Source organism: Thunnus maccoyii, chromosome 3 (genome assembly GCF_910596095.1).
Source record: "Thunnus maccoyii chromosome 3, fThuMac1.1, whole genome shotgun sequence".
Lineage (NCBI taxonomy): Eukaryota > Metazoa > Chordata > Actinopteri > Scombriformes > Scombridae > Thunnus > Thunnus maccoyii.
The window spans coordinates 29499823-29520205 of NC_056535.1; the positions used below are offsets into that span (position 1 = coordinate 29499823).

Below are 20383 nucleotides of genomic sequence, written 5' to 3' on the forward strand. Positions count from 1 at the left end.
CCATTTTAGAGTCTACAGCCAGGCTAGAGGCTCTGCTGTTCTTACAGACTGATACCAGCAGGAAATGTTTACCATATACACCATAGTTTTGCATGTGAGCATGCTAACATTTAGAATGCTAGCACAAAATTAAAAATACATCTGAGTTTAATGGGAATTCCATTAGCTTCGCATTAGTATTTTCTCATAAACTGGACAAATTACAGTTTTACATGATGATTGCACTAAATGAAAGGTCAGGAGATCACCAAAGTCATTAAGATTCATCATCTGAGCACCATGAATGTATGTACAAAATTTCATGGTAATCCATTCATGAGATATTTCAATCTGGACCAAAGTGAAACAACTGAAAGTTTGACATTGCCATCCCTAGAGCCACAATAGAATGAAGAAAAAAGTAAAACAATTTAAATGGATTACGTTTATGTTTTAAAAATCTAATAATGTTAAAAAGCTAAAAGATTTTGAGCATATGTGTATAGAATTAACCTTATATCATTATGTAGTAACAAAATTATTCCATATCTTTGTTCTGAATGAAATAAATACTAATTTTGTAGGAAATTATTTTAGTTTCTGTCGTGTGTTGATTGCTCAGACTGTATGTAAAGTCTGTATGTAAAGTCCTTTGTCTATGGTTAAATGTGTGTTAATTTCAGTCAGGCATTCTCTGTAGCATCACTTGTCCGGGGTCCTCAGACTAGACATTGCCGCGGTGCATCCTGGGTCCTTCCTTTCCATCCCAGACTTTGCTGCAATCATGGGTTCGTCTCAAACTTCAGTCCTAATACCAGATAATTCTCTTTACTGAACGGGTTTTTCACATCAGTGTTGTATATGAAGATCTTATAAACTGTTCTCGATGTGTTTATGACGGAAAATCTCTACATTGACTGATAAAAGGAGCCGTTTTTACCGCTCTGTTTGTCCGCAACGTGGAGCGGCCATAACGCGTCTCATTCGGCGTGTTAGCGCGGTTAGCTTAGCATAGCGGACGGTCCTTCTGCGCTTAATTTGTTGATGCTCACATTATAATGTTTAATGAAACAGCCGGCAAATGTAATAACATTAAGTGTAAATTGAGTTCTGGTGTCCGTAAAAGCTTAGATTGTGACTGTTAGTAAAGCTGGTTCGCTTCGCGCTGAGTAACGAAGCTACATCATGTTGTGTCAGTGTAGTTAATATAAAACTGCTGTTTTTGAGGAATATCTGCGATTAAAAACGCACTGTAGTTCATTTTATGTGAGTGTAGGAAATCATGTTTGTCCAATATAGTGAAGTTTTCTGCGGTAAATTTCTCCGGTTTAACGGGCAAGAAAATTTTAGTCTCTGAAGTACGAAGCTTGACATTTTCACAGACCGTCACTTGTTAATTCTGTTCTTTAGTTTGTGCCTCATGTAGTATTAATTTTAAGGCTTCGCACTCTGTTTTAGTTGTAATTGGTGGGAAAATCGGGACAGACACAAGCCCCGTTTATTTATGACCGGCAATGTTAGCCCGATGCCGTTTGTGTTGCTGTAGTTCCAGTTTCGTGTATTAAATTATGATCCAGGCACAGTTAAAACACAAGTTCACAATGCTTCATGTTTCTATTAAAACAGCCAAGTGCCCAAATTAACATTGAAATAGATTTTCCTCGTTGTAATCATTCCTCCTACTCATACTGCCATTAGAAGATCCCTTCATAATTCACTTGGTGTAACTAACATTAAAAGCACATTTGCAGGGGATCCTTTAATAACCAATATGAACAGGAGGAATGATTAGTGAGGAAAACCTTTCGCTGGCACCTGACTGTTTGAAGACATACTCGAACTATTGTGTTAACTACAGCCTTCCAGTATTAGGTTAGGTCTCAATGTTTGGATGCTGTAAATTGTATCTTTCTGCCATCAAAGGCAGATAATCTTTTTGTGCCATATTAACAAGTTGCATTTTTTGTTTATCATCACATTATTATCACAAGTTATCTCTGTTCTGCAGGAGCATTGTGTAGCTTGCAGACACAGATCTTTCGAAATGAAACAAGAAGGCTTTCTTGAATTTCACATTGAACAGAATAACAACTAGATGGCACTCCTCTATTGGCTTCAATTAAATTTCCTGTTGCTCTTTTTCTTCTAGGAAAGTGTCGCGGTCTGCGTACAGCCAGGAAGCTCCGTAACCACCGCCGTGAGCAGAAATGGCACGATAAACAGTACAAGAAGGCCCATCTGGGCACAGCCCTGAAGGCCAACCCCTTCGGAGGAGCCTCACACGCCAAGGGCATCGTCCTTGAGAAAGTGTAAGTACCATCTGACTTGCCAAGCTGATATGATGCCCAAGAGGCCCCCTGATCACAAAACACTTCCTGATACAGGGGCAGAGAGCCAGTCACTTTTAGGAATTGAAAATTGCCCCCATTTCATGGTCTTTGATCTTTGCCTCTTCAGATAAAGTAAATCCTTTGGTGGGTTGATTTTAAAAGCATGTTAACTTTATCCAAATCCTCACATTGGGTGTCTCAAACTTAATTTACCCGGGGGCCACTGGTGAGGGTTTTCTTTAGGGGGGTGCTGCTTTTGAAAATCAGGCAGGAAAAAACTAATTGGTCTCTCCATTGTACTAATTGGAAAGTTCTGAAGTGATTGTTGAAATGTTGGTTCTGTGAAAAATTGCATCCTTTGATTCTTTTAGTGTTTGCAGTCTTTTACACTTTCATGTTTTCAGTCTCTGCACTTTCCAGCAGTGTGTTGTGTTCATCTCATAAGAGCTGTCATCAGGGCCACAAATGGGATTCTTTTAATTTAATTTTCTTATTTTTTGATAACTGATCTACTGCTGGAGTCACACACTGTAAAAACCAGAGGCAATTAAAATAAAAGCCCCAAAAATACAATTTAAAGTATGTTAGGTATTTACAGAACAGATCTATATGCAACTTGTACAGATGCCCCTTGTTTCCATTGTTAAAGAATGTTGCGTGTTTTCCCTCTACAGTGGTGTGGAGGCTAAGCAGCCCAACTCTGCCATCAGGAAATGCGTGAGAGTTCAGCTCATCAAGAACGGCAAGAAGATCACCGCCTTCGTCCCCAATGACGGTTGCCTCAACTTCATCGAGGTAAACGCCAACGCTGCACACATGATTTGGAAAAAACAGTCAAGCACGAGTGGTGCAACAGTCAAAGAGCAGGTTTCTGTAAAGAATCTGCAGCAGAGAAATTAAGCTAAAAGCCAACCAGAGTTGGGTAGAACTGAAACTAGTGCTTGTCTGAATGTGTAGATGTCTGGTTTTATAATCAACATTCAGTGTTGCCCCTCCAGAGACCCCCTGCCCCTCCTGAAAGAAACAAAATGTTTATTTAAATAATTTATGTCCACATGTTAATATAAGTGCAATAAAAGCTTCACAAGTAAAAAGCCAACAAGAGTAGTTAATGTAACTCTTGAAAAGATGGAAAGGCGACAACCCCAAACACCTGAAATTCAGGCCAAAATAGCGAGTATTAGTCTTGAAAGCAGTAAGTAGCAAGTGTAGCAGAGAGAGCTGAGAGTGTAGCTGTTAACAGTACAGTGTTTGCACAGTTTAGGCTAGGCTAGCCCAGACCCTGGGTTAGCAAGAATGGGTTAGCCTAACGTGTCCAGGCTCACTTATGGACCAGCTATTCTCATCTTAGTGACAATCTCATCCACTCCTACAGACCCCCCGCCCCTTGTCTAAAATGTCAATTTTCACATATTGTCCTTTTTTAATATGAAATTTGTCACATGAGATTAGTTAGCTCTGCTCTCACTTGGTATTGACACCCTTTTCCTCTCTTCCTTTTCTTCTCCCTCCTCTGCTGCCGGACCCGCAGGAGAACGATGAGGTTCTGGTGGCAGGATTTGGACGTAAAGGTCATGCCGTGGGTGACATTCCTGGAGTTCGTTTCAAGGTGGTCAAGGTGGCCAATGTGTCCCTGCTGGCTCTCTACAAAGGCAAGAAGGAGAGACCTAGGTCATAAACAGTTGTGGCAGAAAATCAAATAAACATGTTTTCAATTACAGTTTGGTTGTCTTGTGTTTTCATTGAATTCTTTGTTACTCACAAGGAGATGTTCAGATTTCCCTGAAGGACTTGTAGGATTTTGAAAGCATGAAAAGTGTTCCAGTCACTCCCATATTGTAATTGCTTAAAGTCAGCAAAAATGTTTGGTGCACAAAGTTCTTATTGGAATTAGTTGGAAGCCTCAGCTGAAAGGTTCATGGTACTCACAGAGCCAAGAGACTAATACTCAGTGTAATTACATTTAAAGGTATTTTTTATTTAATAACTTGTGCACAAGATTCTACAGAAATCTTTCTGGTCTTTTGTCCATCTGTAGAAAAGAGATCCGAAGCTTCAAAAGGTATAAAGTGCAGATGTTACATCAATGTCAACAGCTGTAATGATTTAAAACTGAAACACAGTTGATCCATCAGATAAACATGAGATGGAAGAATGAAAAACATGCTACATCGTGTCCTGATGGTGAAGTGGTTCTGTCATATCGCTGCCGTGGTTCCAGGGTGCATTGGACACTTTTCACAAGCAGCCTGAACCTCAGCTGCCATATTTTGTTTTACCTTGATCAGCTGAGCAGTTTGACATAGAAAATAAAATAACATGCACTTTATGTTGTCTATTTGATGCAAAGTTCAGGTAAACTTGGGCTGAATAGGCCTTTTTCCCTTTCACTATCACAGACTTGTGATAGTAGGAAGTACAGATGTTACTAATGACATTAATGATGGCTTGGTTCTAATGTTCCATGGAATTCAATCATCATTAATTGTATTACTTACATCTGTGCTTTTTCTATTGTGACATGTCAAAATGTGTCCTACAAGAACTGCTGATGGGGTGGCTTTATATGCAAGAATATATAATTAAATGACAATATTTTGGAGTGATTAAACTGACTGAATGTTTTGAGGAAATAAAATAGACTGCAGCCTGTCTTTCCCTAAGTTTCCCTCCCTCTGCCTTCATTTGTCCTAACTTGAATTACAAAATGGGCAACTGTCCCAACACCCCAAAAGTCTGAGGTTCATTGCATTTCAATTTGATTAAATGCAAATTTCTAATGAAAACTTGCACCATTAAAATTAAGTTAAACTAAGGCAGATTTTGCATTAACATGTAATTTTGTGGAGCTGCCTTATTATTCCTGTTGTGTCAGACTCTGGCTTTAAGACTTCGAAGACGAGGGATATGAAGGGATCTTCTCATAGCAGTATGAATAGGTGGAATGATTACAACGAGGAAACCTAATTCAATGTTAATTTGGGCACCTGGCTGTTTTAATAGAAACATGAAACATTGTGAACTTGTGCTTTAACTGTGCCTGGACTGGACCAGGTGGGATTATTCCAGCACAGGAGGAGGATCACTGCTTGTTGGTCTCTGGACCAGTGATGCTGTGTGTACTGAACAGGAAACTGAAGGTGATAACTGGTACATACAATGCACAGGTTAATAAACCTGGAGTGCAGGTGTATCAACGTTTTATACTAACTGTTATCCGTTCTGCAGTGTCCCTCAGCTGTCTGCAGCAATAAACTACATATATTTAGCTGGAGGGGGTAAATATAGTAACAGGTATCTGATCCCCAGTCCTCCCAGCCAGAGCGCTGCAGTGTAACAGCTGAATCATGGAGCTCTGGGGCGTCTGAGCCTTTTGTTCCTGAAGAATTTATACACTTTTATGATACCCTTCTAAGACGCATATCTACCTACATCTTATGGGTAAGTTTTGTGTATATATTTGGAGTCTCTGCTGTTTTAAAGACAGTGTGGACGATCAGGGAACTGCCACACACTCACTGATGGAACCCATGTGAATGTGCAGCTCTGGTTTCAGTCAAACAGGTCAGAGACCTCCTTCACTTCAACAACAACAGATCCTTTTTAAATCTCCAGGGACGCCATAGTGGATTAGAGGGAACCAAATAAACAACTCAAGACGCAACCAAAAGGTAAAGAGTAAAGTGTTTTCATCTGTCTGTTTATTGTTTTTTACTGTTTACAATTTTTCAAGTCTGTCTTAAAACAACAGTTAGGAGCCCAAATGAACAGTGAAATAGGTTTTGCTTGCTGTAATCTTTCCTCCGGTTCATACTGACCAGTAGAAGATCCATTCTTAATGCAAGTAAGTAAGTAAGTTATGTAAGTGATGATTGATTCAAAGTCCTTGTTTTGTGCAAAAATATATTGAAAGGTTTATCCAAAGCGTACCTGAGGCTTCAACAGTCCAAATTAGTCAAATTATGTCTTTTTAGTACAAAATTCGCTCTTTGTGTTTTTCTGTTGAGTATTTCATTTTTTACTTTTGTTTTTTATTTTAAATGCATTGATTTGGCTTTGCTGAGACTTTCCAGGATGCTATTCCAAAGACAAACAACACTTTATTTACAACTTCGTGACAACAGTTTGAGGAAGGTCCTCTCTCCTTTCAACATGACAATGTCCCCGTGCACAAAGATGGATGCATAAAGAAATGATTTTCCCAGTTTGATGTGGAATAGATTGACTGACCCTCACTATGCTCTTGTAGCTGAAGGGGAGCAAATCTCTGCAGCCAGGCTCCAAAATCTGGTGGGAAGTCTTCCCAGAAGTGGAGGCTGTTATAGCAGCAGAGTAGCTCCCATAGTTTTGGAATCACATGTCCTGCAATCTTCAGTCGTCCACATACTTTTGGCCATTAGTGTACATGATGTACTGCAGAATCCTCCAACCTGCTGATCACAAACATCAGTGAAATATGTCTTCATGAATGTCTTTTTTTTTTAACAGAGCCAGGAACCTTTGTGAGGACGACATGGATTTCAGGCGAGTTGGATTCGGGATGGAGGATGAGGATGATGAAGACGATGCAGCTACTCAGTACATGATTGAACAGAGTTTGCTGGAGATCAACAAACAGAAGGAAACCCACAGAGACTCCACAACACGAGACAGCAGGAGGTCAGTCTAACAGACACCAGAGTTAAAAAACATTTTCTTCAGCTGCTCGGTTCGTCTCACTGTCCTCCAGATTTGATCTCGTTAGATCGTTAGAAGTATTTGCAATTTTTCAGTATTCTTAGTTTTTTATTCAGTATAAACGAAACAAGAGAACAAATCTATGAGGCCCAGAAACTGACAAAAAGATGATCAGACAAGTCAAAAATATAACTGCAGGAGAGATATAATTACAACAGAGTGTAAAAAGAAATCTAAGGCTTTATACTTTTCCTTTAACCTCCAATCAGTTGTTCTTTTCTTTTACTAATTAAAACTGTCTAGTGTGGATGTTTTGCCTTTATCCTTTTGCTCCATTATTATTCCCAGCAGGCAGAGCTCTCAGATGACCTCCAATGTTCAGTTTCACAGAGTTTTCTTAGATTTAGTGTTTGATATTTTTAACATTGTCAGCGATCTTCTTTCCTTGCAGCTCAGGGCCAGACACTGCAGACAGCAGCACCATCTTTACTGCAATAAGACAAGGTGAGGGGAGGGGGGGGGGTATGATATTTGTAACAAGGTGAACGCTTCTGTTGTGATTTACTATTAAAATGTCTGATTATTTACATTTTCAGATTCTCTCAGAAGAGTTTTGGTGGTGGTTAATATGACTCAATGGTTTTCTTGCTTAGTTTTTGATGGTTACCTGTTTATTTCTTTTTAATTGTCTTTTAATTGTCTCTACACTGCTCATAGATGTCTCTTAATATATAGTTTACTGTCATTCTTTATTAGTAGGTTTATTTCTAAAGCCCATATATGTGTAACTTTTCAACATGTGAAAATGTCTGACTTTGGCATCTCCTAGTGGTGATATAAAAACACAGCAACATACACCTCTACACCAGGCAGTCCTTTACAAATTGAGCATATTAATGAATGGTGTCATTATTTTCTAAAAGAGGTGAATTACTCATCATGCATTATTAGCAAACACAAGCTAATGAGGCCAAACAAGATATGCATTTTATTTGTCATGTTATGGCCCCTTTACAACACATCAATATTCACAATACAGTCAACAGCTTCCACATGTGTTTGTCACATATCAGTCCAGATGATCTTTTAATACAGTAAAAAGCAAAATTAACCCCTTGCTGATACTGAAGGTTTTCTTCTTGAACTACCATCAACTCAATAAACATGTTGCCAACTCGAAGGTTCCTTTGTCAAACTACTTTTCAGATGATGCAAGTTATTCCTGTCCAGCACCTCACTTGTATCCTTAATACCATTAAAAATCACAAAATTTCTAGTACAAAAGGCAAATGACACTCAGATTTGACTTTTCTCTTCCAAAGCAGCAGACCAACTTGCTTGCTTACATTTATTTAGCTGTCATTGTTAACTATTAAGTACAATTCCCCTCCTGCACGTCCTATTTTTCATTATCACATTATCACAACAAAAGTTTTCAGATTATGTTCCTTGTAAAACATAAGAAACGAGAAAATGACTGGAGCAGGACTAACAGTAGCTAATAAATTGGCCAACTAAGTCTTGGTTCTTTTTTTAAACATTTTTTTATTGGTGATTCTGTTAACGAGACATAGTGGAAAGGAAAAAATAAAAAAATAAAAAGACAAATCAAGCAAATAGACAAACAAACAAACAAACAAAAATAATGACAAACAACAGCAATGACAACATCATATTACAATGAAAAAGATAGTAGAGAGCAACTAAGCAATATGGATTGATTGTGGGAAAAGGGAAGAGTGAATGAAAGTGAGAAAAGGAGAGTGAGAGAGTGAGAGAGAGAGGAGGGGGAGGAAGAAAAGTAAAAAGTGAGAGTGTTAATAATTATAATAATAATAATAATGATAGTTATAACAATACAACAATATATAGTAATAATGATAATAGTCTTGTTTGATAGTATACTGCAGCAGAGGGAGCCACAATAACAGCACAACGGGTTAAATAATTAGATATTTATATTAATTTATATCAATTTATATCTATTTGAGTTTATATTAATTAAATTAAATTAAGTCTCGGTTCTGATCTTTTGGGAAACTATATCACCAAACTCGTCACACCACCATGAGTCTGTTTTTGATAGAGGGGCGTTTCACAGATATGAGTGAAGGGTACGTTTGTGGCAACATCACAAATCTTTAACTTTTAACTCTGGAAAAAGACAAAAAACTGCAGCTGCAAAGACTGAGACCTGAATCAATTAATAGTATAATAAAGTGGCTGTACTGTTATAATTTAATAACTTATAACTCCTCTTTAAACAGCCTTATTTCTTTAGTCTTTTGGAAGACTGCTAATTCTTTCAGGTGTCCGATCCAGAAAACATTTTTAGGGGTTCAGATTTTGGCTGATGTGTCAGCTCTATGCAGGAAGCATCACTGTACAGAGTGAGACAGCCATGTGTGTTAGATTTAAACTGTCTGTCTATCCAATCACCAGGTAATGAGAAGCTCCTGAAGGAGTTATGTGTTGGACAGAAAGATAAGTTTTTAGAGACAGACAGCAGAGGTTGGACTCCTCTCCATGAAGCAGCAGCTCAGAAAAACTACAACATCCTGGAGCTCACATTCAAAGGTTTATATCAGCTTTAAACTGATTCTGCACCAGCCTCACATTAACATAAAACACCATTAATTAAACAAACATGTGATGAATGATAAATTAAACAGTATATCCTGTTCTCCAGCTGCAGGCTCACGCTCTGTGGAGGTTCAGACCCTCCGTGGTCAGACTCCTCTCTTCCTGGCTGTAGAACAGGGTCTGATAGAAAACGCCTCCTTCCTCCTTAAAAATGGAGCTCGGCCGGACATCCAGGACCACGAGGAGGACACACCACTGTTTGTAGGTAGGCTGACCAACATTTCTCCCCTTCAAAAAACCTGTTCAGTCATTGGAGCTAAAGAAGAGATTTCCCTGTTGTTTCCTGCTACTTCACAGTTTGGTCTGTAGCCTATTTTAAACCTTTTTAGTTCATTTCTGAACAGATCATCTCAACCAAATTATTATCTTTTTCTTTATTTTAACCCACAGCATCCCACCTATGGAAACTGTCATCTAAACATAAACATCACAAAGAACATTATAACTTATTCCTAACATAAAGGATTGTAGGTGATCAAACTACTGAGTAGTTAAAAAGCAGATGCAGATGTTTCCATATAGAAGATTTAAACTGCCAAACTGAAAAAATCAAACAAAGAAATAAAATGAAAAACAATATACATCATAACATGTATTACCTTTTTCTGTAAGTCACGACACTTTCATTAGTTTTGATGAGGCGATGCAGGGAAGATTGTTCTTTTTGGAGATGGCGATGCATCGTCCATGCCAAAATGAAAAATAATCAACTGTCCAATCACAGCTTTGGGGGCAGGACCATGGGCATAGTTGGCAGCCATGACATATGAAAGATTAAAAAAATGCCTAAATGTATTATCTATTGTCCCGTCTCTTTGTAGCCATCCGTTCAGATCGCGCTGACCTGGTGAAGATGCTGCTCCTGCAGGGCTCCAGGGTGAACCAGCTTGGTCACCACGGCCGCTGCCCCCTCCATGAGGCCGCTCAGCTGGGCAAAGCACCGATGGTGAATATGCTGCTGCAGGCCGGAGCACAACCAGACCCTCGCAGCCACTACGGACTCACGCCGCTGGCACTCGCCTCTCAAGCAGGACACCTGGAGGTGGTGGAGACTCTACTGAAGAGAGGTGAGAGAGGAGGAATGTTTCTATAGTAGGCTTTACTTTCTGCTAAGGGCTTAATTTACTACTTGAACACTGTCTTTACCGATTTTTATTATTAGAGATCTTGTCTTTATGAGAGACAGTATCTATTTGCATCTTTACTAAGCTTTGTCCTTCAATGCCATATCTGTGATTGATGTTAAATTCTATTCTTTTTAGGAGAATATTGACTGTAATATAGGAATATACATTTTCTTTTTTTGGATTTCTTAACCCAAAAAACCATACGGAGTAATTTTTCCAGCCCTGGTGGAGTAAGATTTGGATTTTACCTGGCAAAACTTACTCATATGGTGTGGAAAAAAGCAGGTGGGACAGGACATAACATTGGCAGGGTTATAAATATCAACTTTGGAAGCTAGCATGGCTAATGGGCAAACAGCAGCAGTCCTCAAGTTCCCTTCTTCTCTACTGGTTGTTTTATTTCACCTGCAGTTCTAAAAACAGCAAGAGAAACATTAATCAAACTCCGTCTCTCAAACTGGCTGGATGTTGGAGAGCCTTGTGATTTTGCGTGTCAAAGTTCAATCAATCAATCCATCAGAAGATCCCTTCATAATGCACTTACAATGTAAGTGATGGGGGACAAAATCCACAGTCCTCCTTCTGTGCAAAAATGTATTTAAAAGTTTATCTGAAGCTTAGATGATGCTTCAGCGTCCAAATGAGTCAAATCAAGTAGATATCTTTCAACATTACAGTCTTTTTAGTGCCAAAGTCCCTCTTTTTGTTACTATACTTCCACCACAACTCAACAGGGAAACACAAAGAAATGGAATTTGATGCTAAAAATGTGGCAGATATCCACTTGTTATGACTAACTCAGATTGCTGAAGTCTCATGTAAGCTTCAGATAAACTTTTAAATGCATTTTTGCACAAAATGTGGATTTTAACCCCCATCACTTACATTGAAAGCACATTTGAAGGGGATCTTTTAACAGCCAGTATGAACGGGAGGAATGATTACAGCGAGGAAAACCTCTTTCAGTGTTCATGTGGACACCTGACTGTTGTTTTAAGACACATTTGAAAAATTGTGAACCTGTCCTTTAATCATCATCAGCAGCAGGGGGAGGTATTAAAGGATAGGTTGACAAGTTCTGTTGCCGTGACGATGTGAGTGTGTTGTTAACATGTTGTGTGTTCTTCAGGAGCGGATGTCCTATCCCAGGCACAGGATGAGGCGTCTATCTTGTACGAGGCGTCTGCGTCTGGAGATCCAGCTATCATCAGTCTGCTGCTGGAATACGGAGCGGACGCCGACGTTCCCAAACTCACGGGACACATGCCGATCCACCGAGTCGCTCACAGAGGACACCTGCAGTAAATGTTAAATCAGATTCTTTCCTTCAATGTAAAAACATTATTTGTTTAAGGTGTGAGGTGTGAAAGATGTGGGCATTTACCAGACAGAGAGGGTCTAATTAAAGATGTTATGCTGCAAGTTGCATTGTGGGAAATGTAGGATTCAGTATTTTTGGAGCTTGTGCCATGCTAGACACTGAGAGTCAGGATATCTCAGAGAAAATCTGTCTCTCACATGTCCACCAACTTCATGGAAGTGCAATACTGAACCACTTGAGTTCCCTGTTAAGTGTGGTATTTGAGTAAATGCATGTACAGTAGTTATTTTATGTCTTCTGTTATCAACTGTTTACTTTTAAGCAAATATTTTACATGTTGACAAACATGTCAAACATCACGTGTGTATTTTTGTGTTCTTCAGAGCTCTGAAGTTGCTGATTCCAGTAACGACTATGGCAGAAGTAAAGGACAGCGGGATGAGTCCTCTACACTCTGCTGCTGCAGGAGGACACACTCACTGTATCAAGGTCTGTGTGTGTGTGTGTGTGTGTGTGTGTGTGTGTGTGTGTGTTATCAACCATGATTGCAAACATTTTGAAAGAAGTCTTTTTAAGTCAGTTATTTTTCATGGTTGTGATGTGATGTGAGTCTCTGATCTGTTAATTGATTGTAGGCCTACAGAATGATGATCGATAGTTGTCCCTGCTGATGAATCAGATCCTGATGCATCTTGTCTCCTTATCAATGTATTTACTTCTGTAGATGATGTCATATGTGACTTTTGTTGTGTGATATGATGTCAAATTTGTGATTTGAGACTTAATATCATAAATAAAACTGACTTGTCTTAACTAACTCCTCCACAGTGGAGCGTGCAGCAGCTATACGTTCACTTTCAGCCTGTGTAACTGCTATATGCCGTCTTAACATAAATTCAACAACACGTCTCTGTATTTTAATCTTATTATTTTAATCACATTAAGATTAATTTAATTTAATATAATTTATTTAAAACCTCAGGGAGAACCCTCATTTTCAATGGTACTGAGGCTTATTAGTGATCACATCTCAATTTAACAACAACTACCTTCTCCCGACTCCCATCAGGTCTTGCTGGATGCAGGTTATGACCCCAACTACATGCTCCATCCCTGGATTCGCCGTAGCTACGACGACGAGAGGAAGTCGGCCCTCTTCTTTGCTGTTTCCAATAACGACCTGTCATCAGCCGAAGTGCTGCTGGAGGCTGGAGCCATGACCAACCAAGACCCTGTTAAATGTCTGCAGGTAGCCATGTTTATGTGTGTGTGTGTGTGTGTGTGTGTGTGTGTGTGTGTGTTACAATATCAACACATCATCATGTCCTAAAGCAGGGAGAAAGTCCCTTTAAAGGAAAAAGGAAAAGGAAACTAGTTCTAGACATATCAAACCATTCATGTGACAAAGAAGTCAATTTATTGTTAATCTGATTTTATTGATGAAATACTTAATACACAGGTGTAAAAGAGTATTTTTAAATGAACTGTCTTCAAATATCAAAGATTTTAAAGAAGAACTATCCCTAAACACAAAGAAATAGTTCAACATTGGGTGTCAGTGAGTTATTTTTCATTCTGAGAGTGAGATGTTCACATCGATATTAACCTCATGTCCGTGTGTTCAGTACAGAGCTGGAGTCAGGACGTGGTTAGCCTAGCTTAGCATAAAGACTGGCCAGGTGCAGTGAGGTTGCCAGGTTGGTGCCATCATGTCTGTACAGAGACCAAAACAAAAACTTCACACTGTTAGTAATAGTGCTGGTGGATGTTTACACTGTTCTTTGTCTAGAAATAGTTACGCCAGAGATGGCGATGTTGGTCAGTCCACCACTTGATCCCTGTGTGAAAAAAAACACCTCCAGAAGACCCTGTTTCTGATCCATTGACTGTGTCTTTAAGGTTGCGCTGCGTTTGGGCAATTATGACTTGATCAACCTATTGCTGAAGTTTGGAGCCAATGTCAACTATTACTCCAGAATAAACACGACACACTTCCCCTCAGCCCTGCAGTACGCCCTCAAAGACGAGGTAAACTGCTGTTCTTTTTATCGCTTCACAAAAACATTTCTTCAGATTTACAGACGTCACTGGAATCAACAGTTTTAGTGACTTTTACCTGATATTATTTCACTAAGTACAGTCATCACTGTTTGGGAGGAAACCTGTTCTCGTTTTTAATCTCGCCTGTCATATGTGTGTTAGGTGATTCTCAGGATGCTGTGCAACTATGGTTACGATGTGGAGCGCTGCTTTGACTGTCGCTATGGCAACGGCTCACACGTTCCCGAAGACTACGAGGGATGGACCAACACAGTGATCAAAGACACCATGGTAACGAACGGGGCCGTATCCACACCAGTTTAACAGCTAGACCCTAAAAGCAGAATAAAGTGATTTTTGGCCACATTGGGGCATCAGAACAAGTTGAAAACACAACTTTAACATATTATCACGTTAGCAAACAGCTGCCTATTTCCACATCCAGCAGTTACGGAGCAACATTATCATTCATTTGGAGTTGTGTTTCTGTCCACCTAAAGAATGTAAGTCCAATATTCACTCTCTTTTAGCTCTGTTTTTGGTCTCCACCAACTCCTGAGGGAAATATCTGGCTCTTTAGCTGCCTTCTGTGGCTGAAAACGGCACTATGAGAGCACTGAGAGTGAACTTAAACAGTAAAGTTAGCTAATATTGCACCCTGTTGGCACTGTAGAGGGACGGGAGAGAGGCGAGGCACTAAGGAGCGCACATAAACGTCACATCTGGGATTTTCCCGGCAAAACTGTCCCAAGTCCTTTATGAGCAACAGAGAGAGTCAATGAAGATCTTATCTTATTATTTCTTCACACTCTATTGATAATTTTAGTTAATTTTTGAATGTTATAAACTAAACTATAATTCTTACATATTGCACCTTTAACTTTGGAAGAGTTGAGATTTTGACCTGCAGGTGGCGCCTGATGAGAAGTCAGAGTGTCACCACAGTAACTGAGATTTATCCTCTGGAGACCATGAATGTCTGTACAAAATTTCAGACAAATAATAAAATATATGCCATTCATTAATTTTAACTTCCTGTCTGTACTGCTGTTACACTTCTATTGGCAAACAAACCATAATCTGTATGAAATCACCTCTCGCTGCACATCAGTTAATTTAATTCCTCTCTTCCTTTAATGTTTGTGAACATTATTTACTGTTTCATTCATAATTTCAATCATTCAGTCATGTCAGAACGTGGGAGGAATGATGTGGTGTGTTGAACATCTGTCTGTCTGTCTGTCAGTGCAGTTCTGCGAGGTGATCACCCTCTCCTGGCTGAAGCACCTCTCAGGTCACATAGTTCTCACCTTGTTGGACTACGTGAATCATGTGACCTTGTGCTCCAAGCTGAAGGCGGCTCTGATGGAGCAGCAACAGTGGCCCGACATCTGCAAGCTGCAAGGTGAATGAAATTACACTTTTATCAACTTCTGCACCGACAGAAAGAGACAAATGAGAAACAGGAACAGCTACAGCCAGTTAATCTTCCTCTCCATGTTTCCTCTTTCTCCTCCTCCTCCTCCTCAGAGAACGCCCGCTGTCTGCAGCATCTCTGTCGTCTGCGGATCCGTCGTTGTCTCGGTCGTCTTCGTCTCAGATCATCTGTCTTCATGAGCTTCCTGCCGTTGCCGGGACGACTGAAGGACTACGTCCAGTACCGGGAGCACGACCTGTACGGCCTGCAGAGCAACACACGCAGACTATCAATATCAAGATAACAAATCAATATCAAGATCATTCAAAGAAATTATTATATAAGAACACATAATCAATCATAAGTCACTTTTCTGGTTTGTTAACCCACATCATACACATATAAGAGTAAAAGACAAAACCTGTTTTTCTATTTTATTGTATTTTCTTTTCTTTCTTTGGTTGTATAAAATTATAAAGTCAAACATTATCTGAAAGTAAAACCACCCACAACAAATAATCTTCCCTTATTTGTTTCAAATATATATTTTTATACTTTATTTTATTATCAACTTTGGCAACAGAAACGTGTATCACAGATTGTAAATGATAATTTATTCCTCTGCTTGTTATCTTTTCATAATTCACATCTTTACAGACCAGAGCGGCATCACTTTTAATTTTAAAGTTCATATATTCTTTTATCATTTCATTTGAGTTTATAACTTTTAATTATTGATTGATCTCAACACTTCATTTTTGACCTTAAAACAGCAGTTTACAAAACAATCTCGTCTCATGTTCCCTTTACTCACCTTATATTTGCCCGGTTGTCATGTTTCCTGTTCTCATGTGTCAAACTTTAAATATTTCTGAGCACTTTCAGTACTTCAGGACAAGACTGTGTGAAACAGCAAATTATCAAACAGTCAGTGAGTCCATGTGTTTGTGCTTCCAACATGTGATATCTGAACTACAGTATGTTATGAACTTTGCTTCAGATATTCATTGTTCACAGAGGATGACTCCTTTTTATTGTGATGAATCTCTGATTTTGCTCTATTGTACCATCAGGACAAATCTTTCCACTTGTGCACAAGAAATATGGTAAAAAATAAACAAGAGAATGAATAAAATTCTTACACAACACAAAGCCCTACTGAGAAGTGTGTAGTAGTAGTACTAGTAGTAGTAGTAGTAGTAGTAGTAGTAGTAGTAGAAGTACAGGTTTTAACATTAGTATTAAAGTAGCAGCCAGTGCTTGAATGAGTAGAAAAGTTTAATCCTCTAAACTAACAGCCTGCATGGCAGCACAAGCAGCATTTAGGGACACAAATTATGTGAAAAATGATTCATTTGACGGCACAAATTACTATTTTGTGGGACATCATTGCAGCCAACCTCCTAACCATAATTAGTGAAATGAAAGTGGAGAATATAATTACATGAGGCACAGTGTTGTTTACTTTTTTTGGTTCAAAATTATTTTTTACTCTTTTACTCTCAATTCATTTACTTTGATTTGGCTCAAAATGACTGAGTCAAATCTGATTCCATGTTTAGTGTGAATGTGTTAAATAGTTTAGAGACACTAGTGAAGGAACAGAAGTCTGATGTGTGGATCAAAACCAGCTTAAGATCATGTAATAGAACACAAGTTGGTACCTTTAGATGCCAAAATCCAGATGAGAGAAGCTGATCAATATGTTGATCATCTGGGTCGCCTTCAGTTTAACTGTGCACTCAGCAATATGAGGATTTTGGTCTTTCTTTGCCCCGGGTTTCGCCTGTCAGGCAACAAACAGGCTGCTAACGTCTGACTGGTGGAGGTTGTTCAGAAGAAGGATTTTCCTGCATGTTTTTCAGGTTAAAAAAATTTACATGATGTTTTATTTACAGGTAATATTCTTGAGAAACGATGCTGGAATCTAATATAATTTGTCATTTTAAAGCAAAAATATCAAATATTTACTGGTACCAGCTTGTTAAATGTGAAGATTTACCAGTTTTCCATGATAGTAAACTCAACATCTTTGGGTGTTCGAGTGCTGGTCAGACAAAACAAGCCATCTGAATATTTTGATTTGGGCTTCACTAGTTTCTGACTGACTGTACAATCAATCGATTATTAAAGAAATAGTTGTCAAACCTATTAATGATGAAAATAATAGTTGGTCGCAGACTTACACTGCTTCTATGATGGATTAATGCTGCCTTGCTCTCAGATTTCTGTGTTTTAATTTGATAAAACACAACTTAACAACAAATGAGCTCAATATAAACTTAATTTCTTAATTTCCTCCCTCAAGACCAGGACCACGAGATGGATGACGTGTCATAGCTGATGTTGTATTTCAGTGGTGCAAATTCTTAACAAATTCTCAATTAATCAAATCATGAAGGCCTGAATGATGCAGAATAAACCAGAGCATTTGTTGCTCCTGGAGGTCTGAAGCTGCAGCCACAAAAAAAAACCAAACTGTTATTTGTGAATGTTGATGAAATGAGTCGAGTCACACTGAAGTCACAGAGTTTATTTTGACCCCTGCAGGAAGATTCTGAGAGAAAAATCAGCTTTAAAGATTGAATACAAGATTAAATGATTCAGGATGAATATTTTTTACATCTTTCTACACAACAACAGTAACGTTCAGGGTCTCATCCAGCTGCTGATGTTTAGTTTTTTTTATTTTTTAAAATCAGCTCTGAAGTTTGTAAAGATTTAACTTTGTGTAGGAGAGGTGTCTGTTTTTCACGCATGCATGTGACTGACTGCTGGTGATGTGCATTCAGGCTGTTAGCATGTGATCAGCATAAATGATATACAGTAAGCTTACCCTGTTAGCATGAACTGCATGTGTGTGTGTTATTAGTCATGTTTACAGTGTCACAGACTGTGTTTAGAAGACAATTTCTGCCACAAAAAGAGACATAAAAATGAAAAATGTTGGTGTGATCAAGATTATGAGATACTAAGTCAAAATAAAGACACACGAGGCGCCGTGGTGACCAAGTGGGGGAAGAAATTGAGCACAAACTGCAACCTTGAGACGATTATTGCATGTTATTCCACATCTTTCTCTCCCTTCATTTCCTGTCATCTGTCGTGTCGACCATCTAGTAGAAAAGGCATAAAATGCAAAGCTGTGATGCTTAAACTGGACCCTCAAATGGTATTTTATTTAGTCTATGCTTACCTGTGTGTTTAAGCACAGTACATACTCTAGGAAGCTAGTAACACATCTATATCTAAGTCTATAATGTGTTTTTATGTTTCTTGGTCAAATTTCTCTTTAAAATATTTGATCAAAAGTCAAATAAAATTTAAATCACAAAAAAAAGACATAAAATGCCCAAAAGAATAAAAAAAAGATGAAATACTATGTAAAAATTGGACTTTTTGTATCTGAATTATGACTTCTAGAGTAATAAATTATAATACGTCAGAAAGAAGTCGAAATATTAGTCCCAATTATGAGATATTGTGTAAAAAAATGGACTTAATGTTGCAATTTTGATTTGGCAAGTTCCACAAATGTCACAATTTCATAAATCTCATAATTACAATTTAATATCTCATAATTTTGACTTTTAGTTCTGGTTCCTCGAACAACATTCATCTACTTTTCTCTCTTTCTGGCAGAAACAGTCTTCTACAGTCGATTCTGGACAGTCGATGAGTTCAGGGCGTCATCGTCGGGAGTTTCGAGGCCACCGTGACACGCTCAAAAAGTGCACCTCATTTACAACGAGCACGGTGCTTTTAAATTGCACAAATGTTTTCAGGAACTTTTTCAGTAACATTTTAACCTGAGCAGCCAAACATGAAGTCCCAGCTCCTGAGGAAGGACCAGCTGATGACCTCCAGACTGCTGCACCACGTCTTCGTCATTTTATTCAGCCTGAAAACAAACTCTAGTCGCCACTTGTATCTTGTATGTGTCTTAGGAATCAGCTTGGATGGAAATTATATTATAACTATTTAAATGTTACTGACATTTAAAAGACATTTATGTAGCCGACTTTCTGATTTGTATAAAAAAATAAGCGAGATGAGGATAGCTGTGCAAAAAAGATAGTGCGAGTGTGACGAACAAAAAACTTTAAATGCTTCAATCAGGACGCCTAGTATAGCAGAAAAATCTTTAAATCTCAACGTCACACGCTCTCACAACGGTAACTCACAAAGAATAACACAATTACTCCAAGTTGTTGTCTCAGCAAGTCAAAAAACAAAAAAAAAAAAAACAAACTTGAGTGTGACTTTAAGGTCCCGATTTAGTTCCTGGAGCTCCTTATTTCCTGAGACTGTTTGGTCAAAAAGGCCCGTTAGTGAGTTTATGTTGAGAGTTTCTACACCCTGATGGACTGACCCGCAGTTTTTTTTTTTTCTCTACACTACACAGAGGCACCTGAACTCTGCAATACTGAATGAATGTGAACTGGCAGTGCTGTTATAAAACCACTTCATATGACGCAGAGCCTTCACCGCTGCAGGAAGGAGGGCTGGATGTGTCTTTGTCATGTCAGCAATTACAACACGAGCCCAAAAGCTTCTGGAAAGATTTAATCTCACTTACTTTTCACTGTTCTAACAAACAGTCAGGATGATGTCAGATGTAGAAAATGCTGCTAAATAATTCCAATCAATCATTGAAGCTAATATTCATGAATAAATTTCATGATCTGAGAGGACACGTGGACCATCGCTGCTTCAGTCATGACAGTAACTAGGATGTTTGACCCTGCGGTGGAAAAACAGGAGGATGTTCATGTGCATGCAGTTCTTTACCAAACGCCTTTAAGGTGAAGTGAAACAAACCAAAGACTTAACGATGGCGTCTACGTCT

The 20383-nt window shown here is 38.7% G+C and overlaps 2 protein-coding genes across 4 annotated transcripts; both read left to right on the top strand.

Annotated features, from left to right (window-relative positions):
* The first annotated feature begins 661 nt into the window (after positions 1–661).
* On the top strand, positions 662–4029 carry rps23 (ribosomal protein S23). Its single transcript, XM_042406580.1, has 4 exons — positions 662–767; positions 2129–2288; positions 2984–3104; positions 3841–4029. Exons 1-4 carry the CDS (start codon positions 764–766, stop codon positions 3985–3987), a joined length of 432 nt encoding a protein of 143 aa, XP_042262514.1. The 5' UTR covers positions 662–763; the 3' UTR covers positions 3988–4029.
* Positions 4030–5115: 1086 nt separating this feature from the next.
* On the top strand, positions 5116–16673 carry LOC121894265 (dynein axonemal heavy chain 12-like). 3 transcript variants are annotated; one of them, XM_042406748.1, is made up of 14 exons: positions 5116–5750; positions 5854–5980; positions 6798–6968; positions 7438–7490; positions 9429–9563; positions 9676–9834; positions 10451–10696; positions 11886–12057; positions 12461–12566; positions 13147–13326; positions 13977–14105; positions 14280–14408; positions 15369–15522; positions 15648–16673. In XM_042406748.1, the coding sequence occupies exons 3-14, from the start codon at positions 6823–6825 to the stop codon at positions 15836–15838; spliced, it is 1800 nt and encodes a 599-aa protein (XP_042262682.1). In that variant the 5' UTR covers positions 5116–5750; positions 5854–5980; positions 6798–6822; the 3' UTR covers positions 15839–16673. The 3 variants fall into 3 exon arrangements, with proteins under 3 accessions (XP_042262682.1, XP_042262681.1, XP_042262683.1); XM_042406747.1 differs by having other exon boundaries at positions 5866–5980; XM_042406749.1 differs by having other exon boundaries at positions 5925–5980.
* Positions 16674–20383: the final 3710 nt, after the last annotated feature.